The sequence below is a fragment of the Aquila chrysaetos genome, chromosome 1, assembly GCF_900496995.4.
Source record: "Aquila chrysaetos chrysaetos chromosome 1, bAquChr1.4, whole genome shotgun sequence".
NCBI classification, from domain to species: Eukaryota; Metazoa; Chordata; class Aves; order Accipitriformes; family Accipitridae; genus Aquila; species Aquila chrysaetos.
Window position 1 is genome coordinate 20,445,361 of NC_044004.1, and position 24,186 is coordinate 20,469,546.

Below are 24,186 nucleotides of genomic sequence, written 5' to 3' on the forward strand. Positions count from 1 at the left end.
ATTTTAATTTTAAAAATTGCAGAAAGCAGAACTATCAGAGTTCTCTGTCATAGCATTAGAACTTTCATTATTTAAATGTTCACTGTGTTTGCTTGTGTTGAAACTAAACAGAACTGTTTATCTAAGCCTCACCGATTTAAAATTACTTCTGTGCAATTCTCTTAAAACATTATTCTGGGCATGACAGTATTCATGTATTTTATATATATCCATTTTACTACTCTTAGTATGTACATGAATAAATTCTTATGAATGCTTTTTATAATAATCTTATCTCAGTCTTGTACAGGGTACAATGCAGTTGGAAAAGATTAAAGACGAAAATTCTCCAAGATTTGTATTGTAAGCTAGTGGGGCAAATGAGGCTTAATTTCAGTCTCAATTCATAATCCTTCATTCCAGACTCTTGCTTCTGACAAATTAATCTTTCCTATTTTATCAGCAGTGTCTTATTACATAGCTATGGAAAATTAAGAATATTAGGAAAGCCTATTAATATTAATGAAGTAAGAATATAATTTTTCCCTCAGCCATGTTGAGGATGTCAGAAGATCATGTGCTTCCAGAACTGAACAAGGTAGTAGTAACATTTTCTGATAAATGGTGGTATACTCTGTATTCTGCTTGACTTGAGCGCAAGATTAAAGTTTATTTTTGTTCCAAAACTTGAAGGATAGTGTCTGTGTCATTTCTTTGAGATAGTTGATGCCTGCAGATTTGCACTAATGTGCTGTCTCACGTGAATTACTTTTTCTGTTTCCTTTGTTAATACTACTCTTTTTAGTACACTGTATGTGAATGTGAGACCTCTGTGTATAGCAGCTCTTTATATGCCCTAAATGACTAAGTTAACTGGAGTGGGATTTTAACATCTTTACTAATGCCTTGGTAGAGAAGATGGAGTACATCTGCATCAGATTTGCAGACACCATCACACTGGGTTAACCAGTTAATACGCTTGAGGGCACAGGTGCCCTCCAGAGGAAAATAGATAGGCTGGAGGAGTGGACAGATAGGGACCTCCTGAAGTTCAGCAAGGACAAATGCAAGGTTCTGTCCTGGGGCAGAGTAACTGCCTGCAATTGCACAGCAGGGCCTCAGCTGGCTGGGGAAGCAGCTCTGCTGAGGTGGACTTGGGGATGTTGGTGGATGTAAGCTGGGCATGAGCCAGCAGTGTGCCCTGGCAGCAAAGGCGGCCAAGAGTAACCGGGGCTGTACTAACAGGAGCATGGCCAGGAAGTTAAGCGAAGTAGTTACCCTCCTTATTTAGCACTCACCAGATCGCATCTAGAATACTTGCTCCAGTTCGGGGCTCTCCTGTACAAAACAGACATGAATGAAATGGAGTTAGTTCAGCAGAGGGCTTGCAAGCAGGTTGGAGACTGGAGCCCTCGCCCTGTGAGGACAGGCTGAGGGAGCTGCGCTTGTTCAGCCTACAGAACATGTGTTCTGTGCTCATTGAAATGTATTTCTTAGCCTTAGCTTTTCTCACCTTTTTTTTTCCTTTTAGATGACTCAAAAAGATATCACGTTTGTTGCTGATTTTCTTACTGAACACTTCAATGAGGTAAGTTATATTGGTTTGCCAAGTACAGCATCAGTGTATTTTTGCTGCCAAGAATTGAATCTGAAAAATCTTACAATAAAATAATTCAATCATCTTTTTGTACACTACTTTTCATTAACTTCAAGTTTAAATAATGGTTTTGTTTGCATTATTTTTTCAGGCACCAGAACTTTACAATCGTAAAGGAAAATACTTCAATGTGGAGAGAGTTGGCCAGGTAAAGAACTAGGGAATAAATGGAAAAAGAATAAATGAGAAAATCCTTAATGGAGAAGGTTTTAAAGCTGTGCCCACTTTTCTTCTCTGTCCCTTTTGCTCTGTGTTGCACGCTCCAGTAATGGTAAAGGACAGTATTTTAATTACTTTCCTCTATTATTAGGAAAAGGAGCGTTTAAAAACATATCTTGTGGTTTTACCTTATACATGCTGTATTTCTAGGAAAAGGGTCAAACTTCTTTGCAGCCAGCAATAGTAATGTAAAACTGAAATGTGTTTGTTGTCTTTATGCCATTAATCACTGGATTTCAAAACATTTGTGCTCAAGCTTCATTTAAAAATTGGTTTCTTATGGAAATATCAGTATGTGATCTTAGACAATAATTGATTTTTCTTATGTTTCTAGAAGGCTTGGAATATTTAGTTTTAAGACTAGGGCATGTTAAATTAAGGAGAAATGTTTAACAGACTCGTGAGGGGCAGTGTTGCAGGTGAATTCTAATGTCCCGTATTCTTAAAATGCAATCTTACAAATGTCTGTTTCTTTTCTAGTACTTGAAAGATGAAGATGATGACCTTGTATCACCACCTAATACAGAGGGAAACCAGTGGTTTAACTTTCTTAAAAATAGTACTCATCTTAAAGGTAACATGTGCTTTAGTAAAAAGTGCAAGTGAATCAAAGATATACTTAGAATGTAACAAATACAGAAGAGTAATCTGTTTTTTCATGCTTACGAGTTATTTCTATAGTGTTAGTCATCTGAGTAGAATAAAATAAACGGGCCTTTTTATTTTACACAGTTTTTATGTAGCTGCTTACCTAGTGAATTACCATTTTCTGGGTACCAGGAGTTTCCTACCTTTTATGTACCAGTCTCGGAAATGTTGGCTTGGAAGGAATCCCAGGAGATGTCTGTTTTAGTAGATCTTAATTCCAGTTCAAGGAAGTAATAATTACGCTTAGGTCATACCTGGGGGAAGTGTCCCAACTTGTTCTCTTTCATTGGAGTCTGAGACTATTTTGTTCATTAGTGGTGAAAAAGAAGTAAGAGACTAGAACAAGCTGATGGTGAAAATGATTCTTGTTTAACTTTAGAAACATAGACTGTAAAACTTCTACAGCACAAGCTATCTTGTAATAGAATTTGCTATAGCTGCCTTTTTCTGCCTATTTAATGCCATAAAAACGGGGGAAGTGGTAGCATTTTCATTTGGAAAAGTAGTATTTAGAAAATGTACTTTTAGACATACTTTTGAAAATAAGTTTGGTACTTTAAATGTGTAGACTACTTGACTGGTCATTTCTGTTACTACCTAAGTTTTGTTTGGAGAGATGGTTTGTAGGTGGTTTTGTTGGTATTAATTTGGCTAGTATTGAGATGTTTATAGGATCATAGGACAAGTAAAGCTTCTGTCATTGACACTTTCTACCTTTCTTTGGCGTTTTATTTTGCTTTGTTGGTTGATGTAATTTTTATCATTTTTACAGCTAAAGATTGAAAAAGAAACAGGTTATGTACTTAAAATAAGTAATGAGATTTATCTCAAAAGCTAAATGTTTTATTACAAAGTAGTTCATTTCATAAGAACAAATCAGTCCTACTGAAGCCAAATCATAGCTACTATAAAAAGTACGGAAATTGTTTCCTTAAACAAGATACTTTGACAACTGTGTTTCTAGCTCGTGGGTAAATGCAATTCTGTCTTTTTGCAATTTTGAATGGGCTGTGAAGAAAAGCTGGAGGGGCAGGCAGGCAGGCCTGCATTTCTCATTCATTTATCTCATTCCATATTGTAATCCAGTTAGTTCCTTGAGTTAGAATTTATAATCAGGGAATAATCTAGGCAGTCACCTAATCCAACCAAAGCAGGGCTAATTTTGAAGCTAAGCTGGGTTGCTCAAGGCTTTGTGCAGTTGAGTCCTTTGTGTCTGCAAGGATAGAGATCCTGAAGCCTCTCTGGGCACCCTGCTCGAGTGACTAGCCAGTCCTTGTGAAAGCTTTTTTCCTTATATCTGATTGGGATTTCCCTTGCTCCTCTCCTTGTGTGCAGCTTTGAACATGATGTCTTCTGTAACTCCTGCAGGCAGCTGAAGAGACCAATGGGTTCCTCTTTGTTAGCCCTTGTTTCTCTAGCCTGAATGAACCCAGCCCCCTCAACTTCTTGTAGAGCATGTGCTCCAGCCCTACGACCAACTTATTGACCACCCCCTGGGCTCATTCCAATTTGTCACTTTAATAACAGTGTAGTATGTTTTTATAGAGATACAAGCATTTTTTAAATGAACTTTATCTGTTTACAGAAAGTCCACTTCTGTTTCCCTACTATCCTGAGAAATCACTGCATTTTGTCAAAAGGCAAATGGAGGGGGTCATTGATCAGTGTTTACAAAAGCCAGCGGTAAGTTCAATTTATATAAATGATAAATTTCTTTTAGGGGTAGCAGTCAACTGAAGATAGTAGTCATGCTTAGTAAGGCCTGAAGTTTTAATCTTTGCCTTTGAGTGCCTACAGCTTAGGTGGCAGCATGTAGCCCAGCTTCACCACTGCCAGGATGTCTCAAGCCTTTGGCTAGGGAGAGGATAATGGGGGATTTTTTGTTTCATGTCTTTTGTTCCCACATTATTGGGTTCCATTTTTAATGCTAATTAACTTGGTGTATGCGCTGTGTACTAGATAACTGTGTGTTAGTTGGCTAACTGTGCCAAGTTAGTTGGCAATATGTTAGTCTATATAGTACGAAGAAACATGAAACAAGTGTAGCAAGTGACAGTAGTGTTTGCATTAGGGATGTTTATTTCAGCATAAATATTGGTGGATTTTTCTTTCAGATGTGCGCCGGTGTTTTTGTTTTGTTGGTTGGGTTTTTTGTCTTAAAATCGTGTGTAATTATGAATAACTGCCTGCATTTTTTTGGCTTATTTTCATTATATTTGTTAGGATGTAATTGGAAAGTCAGTGCATCAAGCAGTCTCCATGTCTCTCTACAAAACTTCTCAAAGGTATTTCTTTACGTTATTTCTGAAGTTCAGTTGCACAAAATTACAGTAGCATTTTATAAACTGGTTTGGTTTTTCCTTTTCAGTGAAGATTCCACACCTCAATTATTTAAACTACCATTTCTGTAAGTATGCTGCTATTCCTTGTTTTATGTCATTTACCAGTTAATAAAACTTGATCTAAATTTTCATTTCCTCCCCCCACATTACAGGTGGAATGACAAAACATCCAATATACATTACGTTCTCTTCACCATATTAGAAAATTCTATTTCTAAAATACACATTTTGAGGAGACATACTGATACTTCCAGGTAAGACAAAAAGAAAAAAAAAAAGGAAAAAGTGGTGTGAGTATCGGCACATGTGTACAGAGACAATTATAAATTGAAGCTATTTGTAAAAAGAAGGATTGAGCAGCTCGAATACAATCTTTCTTGGATACTAGAGAAAATGAGAAGGACATTAGGAAGTGCAGTAGGTAACTGCAGCAGGAGTTTGTGTTTTATTAGACTCAGAAAATCTGATCACAAGACCCAAGATGGTTTTGTGCTTAGGAAGAAAAACAGGCTCCCTTAGTTTTGTTTCTCGCAGAATTACTTGCTTGTGCAAACTTGTGAAAAATTAAAGGGAATCATGCTTTCAGGGTTGCTTTGTCTTACTGTAAATATTACTCTTGGATTAACCCCTTGCAGCCTGTAATTTAATACTCTAAGGAAAAATGGGAGGTAGACTCATAGGTGCAACAAATAGAGTACATCTCTTTGCGGTGTAGCTTTGTGTACCTGGAGGAGTTTCTGTTTCCAAGATGCAGTTTGTCACTGCCTAGTTGTGTTGATACAACTGTTTAAGATGTATTCTGTCAGTGGGATCACTGAAATGACCTGGGTTTAGAAAACAACAAAAACTCTTCCTCTCTGTAAATTACTGATTTTTATAGTCTGTGTCATTTAACTTGAGGAGGTGATGAACTGCGATAGGTATGGGAATTTTTAAAGCAGTTTTACTGCTGAAGAAAGCACATGGTGAAACTATCATTTGTGTTTCCATTTGAGAGCTGCTGATAACAAAATTACAGACTTGTGGTGTAGTTTCTATCCTATTTCCTCCCTTATTGAAGTCTAAATCTGTTTTCTGTAGATTTGAGTAACAAGTAACTTAATGGACCTGAGACTAGGACAATTAAGCCTAGTTCAGCAAAGAAGAACTGTATCCCACAAGCCAGACACAGTTTCCCATAACTGCATTAGTCACGTTTTGCTGAGAGGCAAAAGAAATCAAAAGGTTCCCATCCACCAGTTGCATTGTATTGGGATGTAGCCATGTATTGTGCTAAGCTTAGACAGGCTTACACCATCTCTTACCACAGTTGCTATTAGAGATTTTGGATTCTCTATGAAAGGAAAAGAAATTGGTCACTGAGATAATGAACACTGTTCTTCTAGGTCTGTCAGTAATGGAATTCTTGCAGTAGAGTTTGGAAACTTCTTGAACAGCAGTGTAAATGAGAGCTCAGACTCCAGGTCAGTATATTTGATTTTTCTTCCAGAATTGCAGGTTGCTAAATTTAAGACCATGTTTTCTAGTGTTTATTTTACATGAACTTTTCAGGCACTGTAGTTTGGCTTTTATCCTGAAAGTTACTACTTCGGATGCTGGACCAGCTTGTAGTCCCTGGGTGAGTCAGGCTGTAAGAAATGGCACAGGTGCATGAAGCTGCAGGATTGTGGGAGTCTTATTTTCTACTTCATTCCAAGGTCAAGTAAATTTTAGTTTTCTAGTTGGAAACTAGAGCTTTAGCACATGTGCAAGAAACAAAGCTAGCTGGAAACAGCTATCTGTGATGTTCTTTAAGTAAGATGGAGTGAGACTTGATATGCCTGAATGAAGGCATCTTAGAAGGCATGGCAGACTAAGCTCATCCTTTTCATGTAGAAAGGCCAGATGTGATCGCCCTCAGTATCTTCAATTGTGTTTCTAAATTTTCTTTGGTGTTTGTGTTTACTGTTTCTTATATTTCACCTGAAATGGGAAAAAATAAGATTGCTAGTAAGTTCTTTTGTTTTTTTTCCTTCAGAAGCATTTTCCCTGCACAATACAGGAGTGTGCCATGGTTATGGCTGTCTTTCAGTGTCTTAGCTGCATAACTGACCTTTTCTATCGTTTATAGTAAAGCTCACTGTTAACTACTGAATACTTTTTAACATAAATGCTGTGCAACTTAAAAATATTTTAGTTCTGTATTCACTTTTATTCCTTGATGCTTTCTAAACTATTTTCCTATAGATGCTACAGTTGTTTAGATGCACACTTCTATGATGATGAAACTGTAACTGTAGTTCTGAAGGAGAGTGTGGAACAAGAGGGGAAGGAGAGAGTCTTGGCTCAGCTGCCTTTATCATCAGTATACACAGATGAGGACCAAGATAAGGAATTAATCTGGGATTCTACTAAAAGGTACTGAAAGACTTCAAGCAAGTCTGAAAATGCATAACTGAAAAGCAGATTAAGCAAATATTCTAACTGTATACAGTTACACGTTTTGTGTGTGTGTAAATATTTTAAAGACAAGAACTCTTTTTGTGCCAGGGAGAGTGGGGTGGGGAGATGGAAGCTTCATAAACAGTTTCTGTGGATTTTTGGGTGTTGGGGTGGGGTTGGGTTTGCTTTTTTGAGACTGAATACTGCCCATGCACATGGCTCTCATGAAATGGGAGGACCAATTGAAGACATCCTGTAGAATCAGAAATCTTCTTTTCTTTAGAGGATGCTAACTTTGCTGGTCAGAATACTTGAATTTAGGATGTTTTCAGCATATTTGCTCATATACCTCTGGCTTGTAATAAGGATACACAGATATTTCTTCATCTTTCCCCTGGTAGTCACACTTACAGCTATTGTCAGCTTAGCCTTGAAACATCAGAACTGGTGCCTCTATCTGTGTTAGCATAGGGAGAGGAGAGCATCTGGGGGAAGCGAACACACACACACAAAAAAGGCCAGTGTAGTTCAGGTGGTGAGTCCAGACTTAGTTGTTTTGCCTCATTTGCGTTTTCTTTTTTCTCCCTATGCCTCTCTGGTGGATTGCTTAAGATAAATTTTTACCTCAAAATAAAGAGCCATGCTGAACTGTAAATATTTTTTTTTTTTTTTTTTTTTTTTTTAATGCCACAAAGAAATTGTGTATTGCAGAATGAACAGAAAACTTTAAAAGTAAGTGAAAACTAATCCTGGCCACTGTAATAGGCAGGGAGTTCCTTCATACAGTCCCTATGAGTGGGGTGAACTGGAGTGATACATCTTTGAAAGGTCATGGAGGCCAAACTTCTGTATAAGTGGAGGCATTGCCTCCAGGACTTTGTTCAGAAACTCCTCTTCTTGCAGAGGAGAGGTTTGAAGGAAGGCCGTCCTCCTGCTGTAACTGTTACTTGTGGGAAGATGAGGCTTTACAATTCCCTTCTCACCTGCTGTAATCTTCTACCTCATTTGAAACATGGTGTGTCTCCAAAGTTGGATCCCCCGCTCTAGAATATCTGTAGCAGTGTTGTGATGGTTTCAAATGCTTATCTGCTTGTTGCATATGATACAGTAAAACTTAGACATAAAAAACTGGACTGACTGAGGTTTTTCTTAGTACTGAAATTGTCTCTGATGTACTAGCTTTGTGCTTTTCTTCTTGCTATGTGCAGGCTGGATGAGCAAAGTGGTGAGATATCCACACGTACTGTTTTCTTGGAGAATCAGTGGAGAGTGCTGGAGAATATGAAAGCTCAGTATGTTTCTGTAAATGGCATTAGAAAAGTTTCCTGTGTGGTAAGTACAGTAACTGTGAACAAGCCTGTAAATTATTAAAGAAAACATGCTATGACTGGAAAGAGTGATAACCTGTTTCTGCTAATTTAGTGAGATTTATCAAAACAACTTTTTTTTTTCTTTTTTTTAACAAATAGATTATTTTCTCATAATCTGTTATAAGTGTTTCAGGTTACAGTCATACCTCTGTCATAACACAACATGGAAAAATTTTAACAGAAGTTAATAGATCTACTTGCTTTACTTTTCAGCCTGCAGAGCAGTAAAAAAGTTGCTCATTTCCTTGATACCTCCATTTCAAAGATAAGGCTATTTTCAAAGCTATTGGCTGACATTTAAAATGGTATTGGTGCTTTTATTTATTTATTCATTAACAGAAACTTCTTAATATCTCCATAGCTAAGTTCAAATCTCCGTCATGTGAGGGTGTTTGAGATGGATGTAGAGGATGATGGGGAAGTTGAGGAAGAAGAGGAAGAAGAAACAACTCAGATTGCAGCTGGGGAACCTGATGAGCTAAATCAGTCTGCAGATAACCAGGACAATGTGTGTGGTGCATCTGCTGAAGAACTACCTGACGAAACTGAAGAACACGAATCAAGTCTGGATCCTTGACATAGGCTTTTATACTGGTAAAGGGACAAGACTGTAATCTAACTTCAGGCTGCTGAGATGGTGCATCCTGTACCTACTCAAGCAGCTCTAATAGGATGTTGTGTGTCAGAATTCTGTCTTGCTTCTCAGCTAAGACTGTGTTCTAGAGTGTGTTTATTTGACCCTTTTTTGTCTGGCACATGGTTTGGTATGAACTAAATTTCCTCGAGAGCTTTTCCATTTGCAATTCTTTTATAGGTGAGGAGAAAAAGAAATACCAGCTGATGTTTTTGTAGTTAACCTGTTCAGTCCTGAATACTGTTATTAAGATAAAATGAACTTGTATGTGAAAACAACAAAACTCGGGACTGAATTCTTTTCTTCTCAGACTTCGTGTTCTAGTAATGGGTACAGAAGCTTCCTGCAGAGCGAAAATCTAAGAGTGTATGGCCGACAACAAGCTTCCCGATCAGCATAAGACTAGTTAGACAACAAAATTTAGCAATTGTTACTTAAATACATACTTTTAAAAACTTTCGATAACATCTGTCCTCAGTAACACAGTATTTCAATCTGTGCAGTTCTTTAGTCCTTGGTGCAACATTTGTGTGTATGTGTGTATGTTTTGTCAAATGTTTGCATGTCTCAGCCTGCCTAGTTTCTGTGAGATTGTTCCTGAAAGTCTGTCTTTTCCATCTGGTATTTTTGTAATGAAAAGTTATAACAGAGAGTATATTTTTTTATTCTGATGTGGCATTGTATGTCGTGCATAGGCTTCAGCAATTTATATATTGCTGTAGGAATGATGTAATGCTAAGCAGTAGAAGCTAGAAACAGTGTTTAGGAATCTAAAATGTTTTCTTCTTCCCTACTAGCTGTCAGAGTCTTAACTGACTTAAAACTCAGCTCTTTGAATGAGCAATGCTGCTAAACGCATGATCTTTCTTCAGAACAGTGAGTGTACCTTGTATTTGTGAAGAGGACCAGATCTCATGCATGTGGTTCATTCTGTACTTCAAAAATAAATAAATCTTCTGAAATTGCTATTTGGCACTGCAAAAATCAAATAGTAGACTTACCCTCTTTTTCTTGTTTTGAAATACGCCATTTTTAAGTAACTTTTTTAAAGTGGACTTTTGAAGTGTTTGGACTGTTTGGGGGAGACCCTTGTAAACAAAGCTGTTCAGTTTTAAGAGAGACTTTTTATTTTTTCCCTTCCTTGCCAACCTTCTTGAAAGCTGCTTGCTGTTTAGCATTCTCATCTAACAGATGCTAATGGTTGAAGTCACAATGGAGCTGTAGGACAGGAGGGGCAGAAAGGCCCATTCAAAAATGCTGTGGATTTTCTGTGTAGAGCAGTTACTCTTGATGAGAAATTGCTGCTACAACAGAACCTACTCAGCTTAAGCCTGGCCTGCTGTTCTTCCGGGAAACTTTTGCTTCTGATCTAACTTTAAGAATTGCCACACTAGAGTGCTTGGAAACAATTGTTTTGCTCTGCTTTCTGCTAAGTAGTTTTAGTCCATGAGCATATGGAAATATGATCTGTCCTGCCCATAATTGTTTCTAAATTTGTGTTAATAGCAGGTGTGTCCTGTGCCACAGGGGCATGCCCTTCAGAAATCTCCCTGATGTTATTCTGTGCATCACTCTAGTCCAGTCTTGGATATACTTGAGTCAATGGGAGCTTTGTTTCTGGCTTGGATAAGTACATGTGCACTTTCTACAGTTCACAGTGACACGATATGAATGCGCCAGTTTAGGTCAGTGCTTCTGAATGCATTGCTGATTCCTTCTGTGAAACTTATTTTTATTTTGTCACCAGATTTCTGTAATAATAAATGTGTCAGGAATGTGCTTACACATCTGTTTTCAAAAGAGTGATAGGAAATACATCATCTAGAAGTTTTTCAGGATTTTGGTGGTGTCGACACAGTGATCTCACTTGACACTGATCTCTTCTTGATCATCTTTTTTTTATGCTAACTGAAAGCTCATTCAATCTTTTTCTGCAGGGAGTTCTCATTCTTTCTTGATAGTTTTGTAGTCAGAAGAACTTGTATATTCTTAGCGTGCACACAATCCACTCTTTGTAATACTGATCTTTAGGTCTCTTAAGAGTCATCCATTGCTGCCTCTTTTTTAACATCTACTTGTTTTGTATGTGGCATTTCTGGTTTTTTAAAGATATTGGGCAACTTTTATTTTCTGCTCTTCACCTTGTGTAGTCCCTTTTCCAGACCTTTTGTCCATGTATTTTCTGCCTGATCTGTGTGACTTCAAAACTTGACACATTGCCAAGTTTCTGTTTCAATCTCTCACCAGTTGGTGCTGTTTTGCTTCACAGCCTGGGCATGCCGTGGTACCATTGCCTCCCACTTACATGGATTTCATTGCACGCTCGCACCTGCCTTCATAAATGACCAATTCAGCTGCTCAGAAAGACAGGAGATGTGGATGGAGAGAAATAGTGAACAAAAGCTTGCTTTAGTTAACTGTTTCTTTTTGCAGAGCGGAGAACGGATGTGTATTTTTGTAACAATACTTACAGTTGGTCCTAATGCTGCTTTGCTTTGAAAAATGTACTTAAAAAAGCTTTAAGCCCATATGTAAACCTTGACAGAATGGGAAAGCCATCTACGTAAGTACTTAAGTTCTTCAGTAAGTTTCTGTGGCCTGTGTTTAATACTTGTAGTCAGAGTTGGCTCCTGTGTCTTGTTACACATTGCAGTAATATCTGAGAAGATCTCTCTTGCTACCTTGAACTAGCCATTGCTCTTGGAATTGTGACTCATCTAATTTCTTGCTTCACAAGCTGGTTTAGGGGAAGAGCTGGCTTAGCTTGTGCCATGGAGCAATGGTAGCAGTCTGTCTAAGAAGTACATTTTGGAGAGGGGAAGGAAGACTTCACCATGGATCACTTCATAATTAACAGTAAGAAGAATGCATTGAATGAGGAGAGAGTATGAAAGGAATTGTCACAGGGTGAGTTTCAAGGAGGGAGATGCAAAATAACATAGGGATCTCTATGGAGAATGCCACTGTGGAGGCATTCTAAGGAAAAAAAACAACCTCTGGAAGTGGAAGAGAAGAAATGCCACTTGTGGGTGAATAAAATGCATTTAACTATACCTTTAGGTTAAGTAATAGAGCTGCTAGCAAATCATTCTGGAGACCATTGGTGCCAGCAAAGTCCAATGTTGAAGTAAGTTATAATGGGATATAAATGTAGTGTGGGTGTTCCAGCATTCTTCCCCCAGGGGGTATTATATGGCTACTGCTCCTGGCTGGCAGTTTTACAGCTCTGCTGGCAGCTCTCTGCAAATTATGTAATCATGCCTGGTGCTGTGGATCAGAAGACCTTGGGTGGTTTTATGCAGTTCTCACACTTAACCTAGAGGATAAAGTAAAGAATCCTGTCATGTTTAGTTCTTGCAGTTCTCACCAGGAGCTCTACCTCCTAGAGTGAGCCTATTCTTACTAGGAGGAAAAAGAACCACGTAGGGCCTAGTATAGGAAATAAAAGACTCTATGTTCAAATCCATACTCCTATTGTCATACAAAAGGAATTCAGTCCCATGTCAGTAGAGCTGTTGAATGTTGAATTTGGTGTTGGAGTTCTCTTACTAAGTCACTGAATCTGTTCTGCTTTGAACAAACCAATTATTTGTTTGCTTGGCTGAAAAATGTTTGATTCTACAGTCTGGACATCAGGGTATGTTCTAGCCAGCTGAGAAAGTGAGGTTCACGGCCTTCTTCCAAAGTGACCAGAAAGTAGGATTTGAAGAAAACCCTCTTTTTCTCAGCCTCGTGATTCTTTCACAGATTTAGAGGTGCAATCATTTTTCCCTGTACTTTTTTTTTCTTAAATTAGTTATTAACATAAAGTCTTCAGAGATTGACTTTGCTTCTTGTAATTCTCAAGAGAATTCATATATAAATTCTGTAATGAAGATGAAGACTTGCCCTCAGGTGCACTGAAAATCATTCTCTTAAACAGCCACTACAGATAAGACCCACAGGGGCAAAGGTAAGGAGTTTGTTCATCTGGTCACGTATTTACTGTAGACTGTTGAGGTAACCTGCGGTTTCCTGAGGATAGCACAAAGACCAGTGCTTTCAAATGTTGCAATAATCTGAAGAAAATAAAGTTTATCTTTCCATGTGTTGAATTAACCGTATTCCCTTTGTAGTGGAATCCTACTAAACTAGAAGCAAACGGACAATGCTTTTTGCTTTCTCTTTTAGAAATGTGTGGTATTTGTGAGGTCCCCTCTCTTGCAGCTAATCTGTAGGAGGCTCAACGCTTCAACTACTTGGCTAAAGTTCAGAATATTGAAATGCAGAAGGAGGATGGAAGGCATCATTGGGCACTGTGGTTTCCAGACAGTGTATATTAATTTTGAGGTGATGTTATTTTGATCACTTGCATGAAAAACAACATACTGTTTGCCCTAATTTCTAGTTATTTTATTTTTCTAGGAAGTATTATTAAGGCAGGAAGATGAACTAGTGAGTAAAGCAGATGAGAGTTCTTGATTTTTTTGTGGTACCTAGAAATAAATCTCTTCTAAATTAGTTTAGTTTCTAGAACTTTTTTCAACATGTAGTAATCCCTTGGGTGAGAGAATATGGAGTGCATATGGTCTTATTAGAAGACTATTAAATAAACTAGTATTGGAAGACAAGCTGTTTATAACCGATGGCCAAACTATGGTTAGTTCACTTCTTGCCTTAAAATACTGTGCAGTTCTGCTGTGCACTGAAACAATTCCTCTGCTTTGTTCTGCAGAGGTTTATAATTTCTGTAGTTGTCTTTCATGGTTGGTGATTACTGAAATTTTGGAGAATTGTAATAGATATGTTAAGACTGGTATGAATGGGAATGTCTGGGAGTTGGAGATACCAGATGGAGCAGCAGCGGCAGAAGGGCTATAAGAATGGCATGTTTTGAAGACACTTAGATTAGCAGGTCATCAAAATTCTAGCATGTGTCTGCGTGCAGGTGGTCAGGAGGTGAAGGACCTGAGCAAATGAGAAAATCCTGATGACAGTTCCTGAAGGGTACAAAAAGGCCTATCCAAAACCAGCACACGGTTGCCAGCCTAAGAAGAGCCCGAAGTGGTAAGAACTCAATAGCTGGTGTCCCTTTTTCTCTGTGTTGTCACAAGGAGACCTAGACAGACCTCCTGGATTCAGGAGTCTTGGCACCTGAATCTTGCACAGGCTACTTGGGACACACACATCCAGGTGCTTATATGTGGATATGAGGGTGTGAGTGAATGAAATCACTTTTGTTTTAAAATGAAATCAGTTTCCCTTCTTACACTGCCTGGCTATGTGGTTTGCTATGTTGCTGCTGCAGTGTTGATTACATAAGAAATAATGGCAAAGAGGATGGATGTATGTAGCTAGGCATTTTTTTAAAGATTGAAAGGACAGACCCAGTGTAAAGAGAGCATGAAGGGAAAGTGGAGAGCAAGAACTGGATGCAAAGATTTTTAGCAGTGTATCTGATGAGATCATTTTGGAAGACTTAAAATACCATTCCAGAGTTTAGGGGTATATTGATTTCTCTGTGGTGTCTATTAATCATCCTGATGTTTGAATGCAACTTAAAAGCAAGTTGCTTTGGGCCAAATTCCACCTTTGATTGTCCCTGTAAAAGGTCACTGGAGGCTCCTGGGCACAATTGAAGGCAGAATTTTTCATTACTTTCCTACTATGTTTATGACAACAGTTAGATCAGACCTACTTCTTGGTCTGGTTTCTCATCAGAACTTGTGACAGAGATTGGACTTACTATGGTCATGCATGGTCAATGATATCATGACTTATCATAAATGGATAAAGAGTTCCATGTACTTGGTATGAATGTCCAGACTACAGTAAAAAAAGATATAAACCAGCAGAGTTGAGTGCTTCATATGAATTTAAAAAGACTCTGATGTTCCTAAAATGGTGCCCTACAAGTAAAAGGTGACCAAGGCTTTCAGTTTCCCAACTACACGTTTCGCTTCTGCCTATGTTCTAAGTTGAAGCTCCCTGCTTAGTAGATAAGTCTCAGGGTTGATCTCTGCCTTCTAATAAAAGCAGCCACAAATCTGAAATCAGAAGTGACTATGTGACTGGGCTGTCACTTTTGAGTTACTTTGCACCCAGATGACTTTCTTACAAATTTTGAGTATTATTTCAACTGCAGGGATATCTACAATGCTAGATGTGCTGTGCTCCCAAATAAGAAGACATGGTTTGTACCTGGGAGATTTGCGTTCAAGAACTTTTGCTGGTGATCCATAAATACATGGCTAATTACAATGTGTCTTGGTTTTCTCCATTTTCTGATCTATTCAATTTTAAAATACTTTTAAAAATAGAACTAATGTTTTTTTGATGTGAAGAATCACTGTAATTGGCAAAAGTATTGAAGTGATCACATGTCAAATAATGGATGTGGTATCCTCTTATAAAGATGCAGTCTGTATTTTGGAGAAGTTTAAAGTTACCAAAGGTTGAGAGAAAGTAGGGTCTGATTTAAATCAGGTGGCTCACTCAGGAAGAATGACGCTCTGAGAGTTGGTTTGAGTTGGTTTTCAGGGAGGTGATAGATTGAGATGACCAAAGTGTAAGGGATTTTAAACAAATTGCAGCTGGAGGAGAGTGAAGAGACACTCCATCCCCTCTTTCCTGTCTCTCCAGTATATTTTATCTTTGTAGATTACTGGTAATTCCTTGACCTGAAGCTTGATTGCTCAGTACTGAGTGAAGGAACAACCTTATCTGTCATGGTTGAGTATATTGACATTTTACTGGCATGATCTCCGCTCTAGCCAAAGTCCTGTGCCACCCTGTCCTTAACCCAACAAAACCGATCCAGGGTCAGCCTTTGGTTCTAAAGTCCTGGTCAAAGGAGATCTCCCAACAAGGGGGGAGTGCTTCCCTCCTCTCCTCCCTCCTAGTTTAATACTGAACAGCTACAAAAGCAAAGCTTAGAAGATGTCAGTGAACATCCTCATCTGCTTGACTTCATAACATTAACATCAGAAGAAATCTGCAAGTCTTTACAGTCAATAAGAGTCAAAGAGGAGTAGTAAACAAATACAAGAAAAATGTTTACAATTTGTTGAAATAAAGTGCATTAACAAAAGCGTCAATTATGTATTTTGTAGAACAAAATCCATCAAGAACTCCAGTTGCAAAAGCTGTCTGACAGAAGTGAAGCTGTGGCAGAGCTCCTGCAGGCATGTTGGAATTGGGTTGTCTCAAGTGAACCAAGGCAGAACTTCAAAACAAGTGCATCCCTGTTAATTATAATTTGGTGGGGGGGATGGTCCTGAACAAATGTAGGTGAAATTTACCCCTTCTGTTTTCCCACAGTGCTTACTGACTTTTTTTTCTTTTTCTGTGTTACAACTAGAAACTTTCAGATTTAAGGTTCTGTAACAGACCCAACCTTCCCTTTTAGTTTTTCTGCTTGCCGTTAGATATTGTATTATTCTTATTCCTTAACATCCCTCAGACATGCTAACATGCGTGTACTCATAACAACAGCACATGTGGCTCAGTTATTGCTGCATTGAATTTGTAATCTGAGTTGAACTTGACTTCCTAGAGTGGGATTGTCCAATCTGTAGTGAGCCACTTCCAGTAAAGCACCAGCAAGGTTAGTTCAGTTGCTGTGGTTGCGTTCCCTTTCTACTATGCAAAGTATACACAAGGAGTATTCTTCCTATATAAAGAATAGTTCTCAGTGCTGTCATCTGGCTGGAAGTGGCATTGCTTGCTTTTGGGACATAATACGACCTAACGTTGTGCAAGGTGAAGCCTGTTTTAAATGAACAGCTTGTATCCTTCAGTCGGTGTTTCTCTTGTTCATCTGGTGTTCACCATATACAGTGTGGTCCTAAGCTCTTGTTCATGGGTGGTACTTTGCTGTAGCTGTGGCTAAACTGCTGTCCTCTGCCCTGCAGCTCCAAGTTGTGCTAGCGACAGTCTGAACTCATAAGGAAGCTTTTGTATCCTCAGACTATTCCTGAGTGTAATATTTTGATTTTGTGAGAAGCTGCAGGTCACTCTTGGTGAACAAAGTAGCCCACTTGCAGACATCTGCAAATGCTTTTAACAGAAATGTGTCTTCATTGTTCTTAATTCTCTCTCAGGCTGAGATCCTTCCACAACTTGAGCCTGGACACATACTTCTCTTTACGCACACTTTGTGCCTTGGGGAGATAGCCAAAGTTTGTATTCAAGTGATGATATTTTAAAACAAGCCATTGAGTTAACATCAGAGAAAGGTTTAAATCTGGAAACTCTGCCTGCCTGCCTTCGCAAAATCAACATTTGATGGGTGTTCTGCAAGGTCCAGACTCATGCTCTGATTTGAGTATTACCAGTTATGACAATATTTTTTCTTACCTTTGGATGTCATGTGGTTTTGAACATCTTAGGATGCTTGAAGTACACAATAAGAGAAACTTAACTTTATGGAGCTGTTCTGTGAATGTTGGGGGTGGGGCGTTGGTGAGGGGATTTTTTTGGGGTGTGTGTTTTGGTGATTTTTTTTAAACTCAAATCACTTTTTGTTGTCCATTGCAGTTTTATTTGTCATCTAGGTCTATGGATTTATAGCATGTGTGTTTTATCAGGTAATGTCATGACTTCATTTTCAAATCTAATATGAAGGAGGTGAAGATGTTCAAAGCTCTGACAATCCTTAAAAAGGATTTGGGAGGCATTTCATAGCAAACTGCTGTGACTGTCTCAGGAATTAAGTATGACTGGATTGAGACGGGAGTCGAACAAGAGACTTCCAGGTGCTACACAGAACACTACTGGTGTTTTAAGGGGATAGCATTTTTCCCAGAGTCCTCACTAAGGGTTGGACATAATGTTTCCCTTGGTAACTATATTATCTTTCCAAGCTCTTCATTATTGCCCTCTTGTTTGTTATCATCACTTCTGGGATGGATTTTGTGATTGTTCTTAGCTGATCTATTGCAAAGTCAGTGTTGCTTATACCACTTTCTATCCAGGTGTCTTTGCTCACAAGAACTTTGCTGCTGCCTGTGCTTGAAGAGTTGTAGTAAGCATGCAGGGAAGACAACCTCTTTGCTCAATTTAGATTCATAAGAGGATACCAGACTTGGCAGTAAAATAAAGCTTCATCATGGCATTATGTCACTAAGGTGTCAGCACTGAGAAGTGATGTCAGTTGAGATTGTTTCCTGAAGCTCCCTCTCCCAAGAGAGAGTTTTGTTTTAAATTCAATCTCTCTGCCATATACAGTTTGAGTTAGTGGCATTGCGTGTCAGCGCTTCAGCAATATCTGAAAATAACATCACTCTGCAACACGTTGAGGTTGGGAAGTATTATCTGTTTTGCAGGATGAGAAACAACTGTGGCAGGACATGGATCATGCCATACATTACCTTCTTTGTCTTTCATTCTTCCGACTGCTGCTTTGATATAGCAGACTTCCTCGCTGAAAGTCTGCTTCTCAAGCCAGGTCTTAACATGAGGTGAGGATTTGCCTTCTCTAAGGGCCTGGGTTTTGCCCGTGGGGAAACAGCAGTGGTGGAAAACCTGTACTGGTTTCTGCAATCAGGGCAGTGGGTTGCTATTGTATGTTCTAATTTTTGGAGACTGCTTCCACTGTGTTTATCATAACCTTATTTAATCCTAATCAAGCTTCATAGTTATTTACAGTAATGTTCCTAAATACCACACATCATTATTGTTAACGCTTTAGATCATGGCCTGTGATTTGTTTGGTTTTTTGTTTTAGAGAAGGAAGACCTTTCATTCATTTAAAATCTCAGTACACTTCCTACATATCTAGAAGCCCTCTGAAAATGTGGGGCTGACACAAGGTGCTGTAGCTCCATGATAGTGGGAGGTCTGTTTTGAGATGTGAGGAAATGTATTAGTCATAGGTAGCCAGCAAAAATTTCAGGCACTGACTTTGAAAAAACATTCAGCGTTGCAGATGGCTGTGTAAGCTGCATAGGTGACACTCTTGTTTCAACTTCACTAGTTCTGTAGAAAATAGAGAAAATGTCATATGGCAAAAATAAGTAACAGTGTTTTTGTAATCTAATAGGTTCCTTAGTTAACTTAAACTTTTGGTTACAGGTAAAACTCAGCTCTGATTTTTTTCTGCGTACTCCATGCTCATGTTCTCCAATTTTAATCTATCTAATAGTAAGGCGATGCTTATATAACTGTATTCCTGACAAAATTCTTAATTTAATGCTTCATTTTAAACACTTGCAGTTCTATAACAGATGATTTTGAAGGAGCTGGTTGTTAATGTGATGGAAACTGCATTTGTGTTTTCAGAGGACTTCCTATTCAATCAGAATTGTGGGTTATTTTAAGTATTAATTATTTCCAGGATCTTGTTTTCTCAGTTTATGAAAGTGTTTTAAATAAAATGGGAAATATTTGATAGTGCCAGTTAGACTAAGCATGTGGGGAATCTTTTTCATTCTAGTAGGCTTTCCAAGTGTTATTTTAAAATATTTTTCCAGAGTCGATAAATTCTCTAAAAATAGTTTTGTTTTGTCAAAGCAGGAAATAATTTGGAAGCACTGAGAAGAATAGATAAGTGAGAACATCCATGAGAAATGAAGGTGAGTACAAAGTCCCTCTTCCTACATCGACATTATCTACATTATGGTGAAAGAGTTTTTGTTCCAAATGTTGTGATCCTCCCAGTGTCTTTAATTCTTCATTGCAATACCTGATTATGGGATTGTTTTCAGACATTTACTGAAGTAAGTATGTGAGGGAGGCACTATTTCTGTTACTCATTGCTGGAAGTTGCTTCATTGTTTGGATGGAATTTACCTAACATTTGCTCAAGTAATGTAAACATTTGGACAAATATTCATAGTTTCATCTAACTCAAAATCATTTAGCTAATAGGAGAAAAACTACTTACTAGAAGAAGTTAATTCTTTCCTAGAAGCTTGCAGCCAGGAGTGTTACAGATCTCTCAAACACAGTATTTGAGTTGCATGATCTCACTGGACTCTGGTGTTACTTGTGTTGCAGAGGCCTTCTGGAGAATGAAATTAGTAAACTAAGTCCTTTTTGTTTGTGTTCCCGCACTTTGGATAAGGAGCTGTTTAGTTTCAGGAAAAGCAGTAAATGCATGTTCCTCTCACATTATGTATTTAAATACGTTTTTGAAGTTGTCATCATTTCATAAAATATAAAACACAGGCCATCACGAAGACAAGATAGATAGAAAAACTGGTTTTTTTTCTAATCAAGAAAATTCCATTTCACTTGATACTGAGGTAGGGAAGGGAAAAGAAAAAGCCCTATGTGTGTATCAAATGTGTGCCAAATTTTCACTTTTACTGAAAAACTAAACCCGGCTTTGTCACTTGGGGTAAAAGAAAAGCAAACCAAGAAAACTATTTCAGTACTTTCCTTTAGCTAACAAAATATTTGTCTATATTGTCTGTATGTTACCAGACATATGCCAGAGAAAGGGTCAGACAGAAGGTACGGTCAGTGTCATTTCATGTTTTCTACATATCCCCATAATCTTTAACAGTGGAGTGTTTTTCAGAACAGTTTTCTGGGTGCTCTTGATGGAGGGAAAATATTTGGTAGATACTGGCTGAGAGGTTGTTTCTACTAGCATGGGTGGGATATAAGAAGGTCCACAGTTGGGAGTGGATAAAGAATCCAAAAAGGTCAGTCATCAGTAATTTGGGCAGAGCATGGAGAGTGGGAGGTGAGTGTGGGAGGAAATGGGAGAGACATAGGTGGAGACAATATTGGGCAAAGCTGATGACACGAGACCTCATGTCTTGAAAATGGGAGCCAGTGAAGACTTCTAGAGCAGCCCCAACTTGACAGATGCAGAAGGACATTTTGTGTCAGAGCAATTTGGTTCCAGTATGAAGAGTGCCCAGAGAGCTACTTCTTTTTCTGGTTTATTTCCACATACAAAAATGACAATTAAAAAAAAATATAAAAGGAAAGAAAAAAAAAAAAAAACACCTAAAGAAAAAAAAGTAATTTTCTTTAGCAGACTTCCATCAAGTAGGAGGTCCAAATGCATTGCTGTTCTTAACAATGTTGATACAATTTGTCAGCAATTCTGCAGAATTTATTTAACTAATGGAATGTATCAGCCCTTGCTAAGATGCACTATTTGCTGTATAGGAGGGGTAGGCATATGAAGGAGTATAAAGTTGCCTTGCATCTAAAAATAGAAGTTTCTGGCAGAAAGCAAATGGAAATCTGCGTCATACATTTTTATTTGAAGGAAATTAACTGTAAATCAGATCTGGACACAAGACAGGATTTGTCTTAAAAATAACACAGTGTTTCTATTTGAAGGAGTGTATCTGTAAATCATGTCTGGATGTAATGAAAGGTTTATTTTCAAAGTGTTGTAGGCAAATGCTGATAATACTAATGCAATGCCAAATATGTAATGCCTCTTTTTTAAACTCTGAAGTTTCTTACCTGTCTGGAAAAATGTGAATTAAAACAGAGCACACCTTTTTGGTGCCTTCCAATACCTGCCCAGTACTGTTTCTGCATGCTAATAAAGCTGTTATTAGCTTAACCCTGGGTAACTCAAAAGGTTCACATAGGCAGGTGGGGCTGTGCTTTAAAAAGTCCTGTGCTGCATCACTTAATTAAAAAAGAAAATCTAGACAGTTGTCCTTGTTGTAGTATATGCAGTGACTTAACATAGTCTTGCTTTGTGCCAGCCCGTTAAATGCCAAACAACCAAGTTAAATGCCTAAGTTCCTTTAAAAAACTGGACCAGTGTGTATGGATCCGCAAACAAGATACAGTATAGTGGTGGAAGTGTTTGGATTTATAAAAATAAGCTACTGGCTGGTGAGTGCCTATGCACACAACTCTTATTTGGTAGCACATGTGAGGTAGCTACCGTGCAGGGATAGTGGAGTCAGCTTAATGGCACCATGTAATAAGGGCATGCTCAAGGGCAGTTTTTGTGAAGTGCTTAGTGTGCCATAAATCCACACCCTGCCTTAGCTTACAGCAACTCATTTAGGTAGTCATGTCTTCATATCTTTCTATCAAGTAGAATTGTTTTTGGTAAAAGAACAACCTGAACCTTCTTTTTAATATAATTCTAATGAGCACACAGAGAGTATGTGCAGAAAAAATGCTCAGGTTTTCTTGGATGATGTAAATCTACATTGGTTCTAGTTATTCCTGGGTTCACCAGGATTAACTGGATGTTTTGTGTGTCTGAGAGGTTCTGCACACCAGGCAGGTACCTCTGAAAATCTGGCCTTCAGTCAGGAAAGTTTTCCTGAGAATGGGACTGAAGCATTTGGGCACATGCTGCTATTGTTATGAGCACATCTGAAATACGTGTGGACCTGATGCATGCTTACAACAGACTGGTGTAGCTTTTGGTGAAAGGCATGATTTTTACTTTTACTGCCTCTGGATAAAAAATTGCCAGCCTTCAACCTTGCAGTCATTGTGCAGACATTGTAGGGTTGGTCTGTATACGCAGAGTGGCTATTTATCAAGGATTTCTAGATACCTGATAGCCCCATTGGACCAGCAGTTACCTAACATACAGAAAACACAGAGAAATGGCCAAACAACATACCTAGAGGGGAAGAAGAGGGTCTGTGTGGGAAGAAACACTTAGAAGTTCAGTGGTCCTACTTCCTGACTGCTGGGTAATTTGCATGTTTTAGTACATACAGCACTGCAATTATTTTAAAGGTCCAGGTGTTTGGCACATTCCTTACTTTCTCAAAGCCAGACTTTGACTTTGTACCAGGGGACAGAAACTATGGAAAGCTTTTTATACTGTCCTCTTTCCTTTATGTCATTTCTGTTTCAGCTGCAGGTCATGTTTGTGACTTAAGATTTCTGATTAAACCTGTACTTTCCCATTTCTGACTACTTGTGATGTGAAGCTAAAGGAATATTACTGTGCCTTCTTGGCTGGTCCTTCAGTTGTTAGACTCAGCTAGGAGTAGATCTGGGATGGTTAAGAGTGTGAGAGCCCAACTGGAGAAGACAGACAGAAGCATTTTTTTCTTTGAGCAGATGAAGCTGTTTAAGAAGAAGCCATGAGATCCACTATTTTGTATGAAACAGGAGGTGGTGGAAAGGAGGAATTATATTGTGAAGTTTGATTTCAGAAACCTTCTGTGGGTTTACTGTGCTACTGGGGAGACTAGATGCTGGGGGAGCATGTGGCTGGAGAGAATATGGGCCTTAAGAAGCCAGCTCTACCCATTACTTTTATTACTTACATATTTTGACTACACAGAATTGCTTTTTCTTTTTTCCCTCTGCTCGTTTAGGCTACACTTGTTTAGTCTGCCTTCAGTATGTATATTTACTACCCTACATTCAAAGTGATCTCTTGGTAGTAATTGCTGAAAACTCAGTTTCTAAGAATATTCCACCTACCCAAATTGTTTGCAATAATAAGAACAGAGAGCAAATGCAGAAAATGAGAATACAGATTAGGTTGATTTGTTTTTTAAATTAAATGAGGGGAAAATATTTACAGGGTTCGTTGTTCTCTAGCTGTAAAAGCTGCTATTGACTTCCTGTTTGTCTTCATCTTAAGTAAACATCTATTTCTGGGAGCCTTCAAGCAGTGTTTTTCTTTATATCAGATGTGCACTTCAAATGCCAGTGTCTTCTGCTTAATGGCCTGTCGGAGGCCTTGTTACGCTTTCTGTATTGACCTAATCGTTATGTGTGGGAATCTTCCGATACAAAGGTGTGTAGGTCAACCAGTGTCAGCAATCTTGTCCCATGCTTTGACCAGTTGATCCTAAAAGTGCTTTGGGGAAATGTACTTTGCTTGCTAATGACTTCATTTGGCCTACTTAAATCTGTACTGTCTTCATTTGTGCAGTCTGAAATGCTGTGGCTGTATTATTGGCACTTCAGAAATACAGGTTTAATCCTCCTTCAGAGTTTGTCCTAAAATGACTCTTTGTACACTAAACT

At 38.4% G+C, this 24,186-nt stretch overlaps 2 protein-coding genes across 8 annotated transcripts in view; both read left to right on the top strand.

The window, feature by feature from the left end:
- The window catches only part of ANAPC4 (anaphase promoting complex subunit 4), a 53,393-nt gene that overhangs the window by 9,941 nt on the left and 19,266 nt on the right, over window positions 1-24,186 (top strand). For 3 of the 7 annotated variants that reach the window (XR_003922699.2, XR_003922700.2, XR_005932136.1), the window contains exons 17-29: window positions 531-580; window positions 1,511-1,567; window positions 1,728-1,784; window positions 2,336-2,429; window positions 4,089-4,186; window positions 4,727-4,788; window positions 4,872-4,910; window positions 4,998-5,099; window positions 6,231-6,308; window positions 7,072-7,242; window positions 8,475-8,598; window positions 8,998-9,230; window positions 19,765-19,823. Coding sequence is in view for 4 of the 7 variants with exons in the window: in XM_030009323.2 (XP_029865183.1) it covers window positions 531-580; window positions 1,511-1,567; window positions 1,728-1,784; window positions 2,336-2,429; window positions 4,089-4,186; window positions 4,727-4,788; window positions 4,872-4,910; window positions 4,998-5,099; window positions 6,231-6,308; window positions 7,072-7,242; window positions 8,475-8,598; window positions 8,998-9,213 (1,148 nt within the window). In the remaining 3 variants the exon portion in view is untranslated. Of the gene's footprint in view, window positions 1-530; window positions 581-1,510; window positions 1,568-1,727; window positions 1,785-2,335; window positions 2,430-4,088; window positions 4,187-4,726; window positions 4,789-4,871; window positions 4,911-4,997; window positions 5,100-6,230; window positions 6,309-7,071; window positions 7,243-8,474; window positions 8,599-8,997; window positions 10,260-19,764; window positions 19,824-24,186 lie in introns of those variants that run through there. The other 4 variants (XM_030009342.2, XM_030009362.2, XM_030009323.2 and 1 more) reach the window with 3 other exon arrangements.
- SLC34A2 (solute carrier family 34 member 2) overlaps window positions 19,790-24,186 on the top strand; it is a 53,663-nt gene continuing 49,266 nt past the window's right edge. The window contains exon 1 of the mRNA XM_030009376.2: window positions 19,790-19,823. Within this exon, the coding sequence (XP_029865236.1) occupies window positions 19,811-19,823 (13 nt within the window). The 5' untranslated portion in view covers window positions 19,790-19,810. The remainder of the gene's footprint in view (window positions 19,824-24,186) is intronic.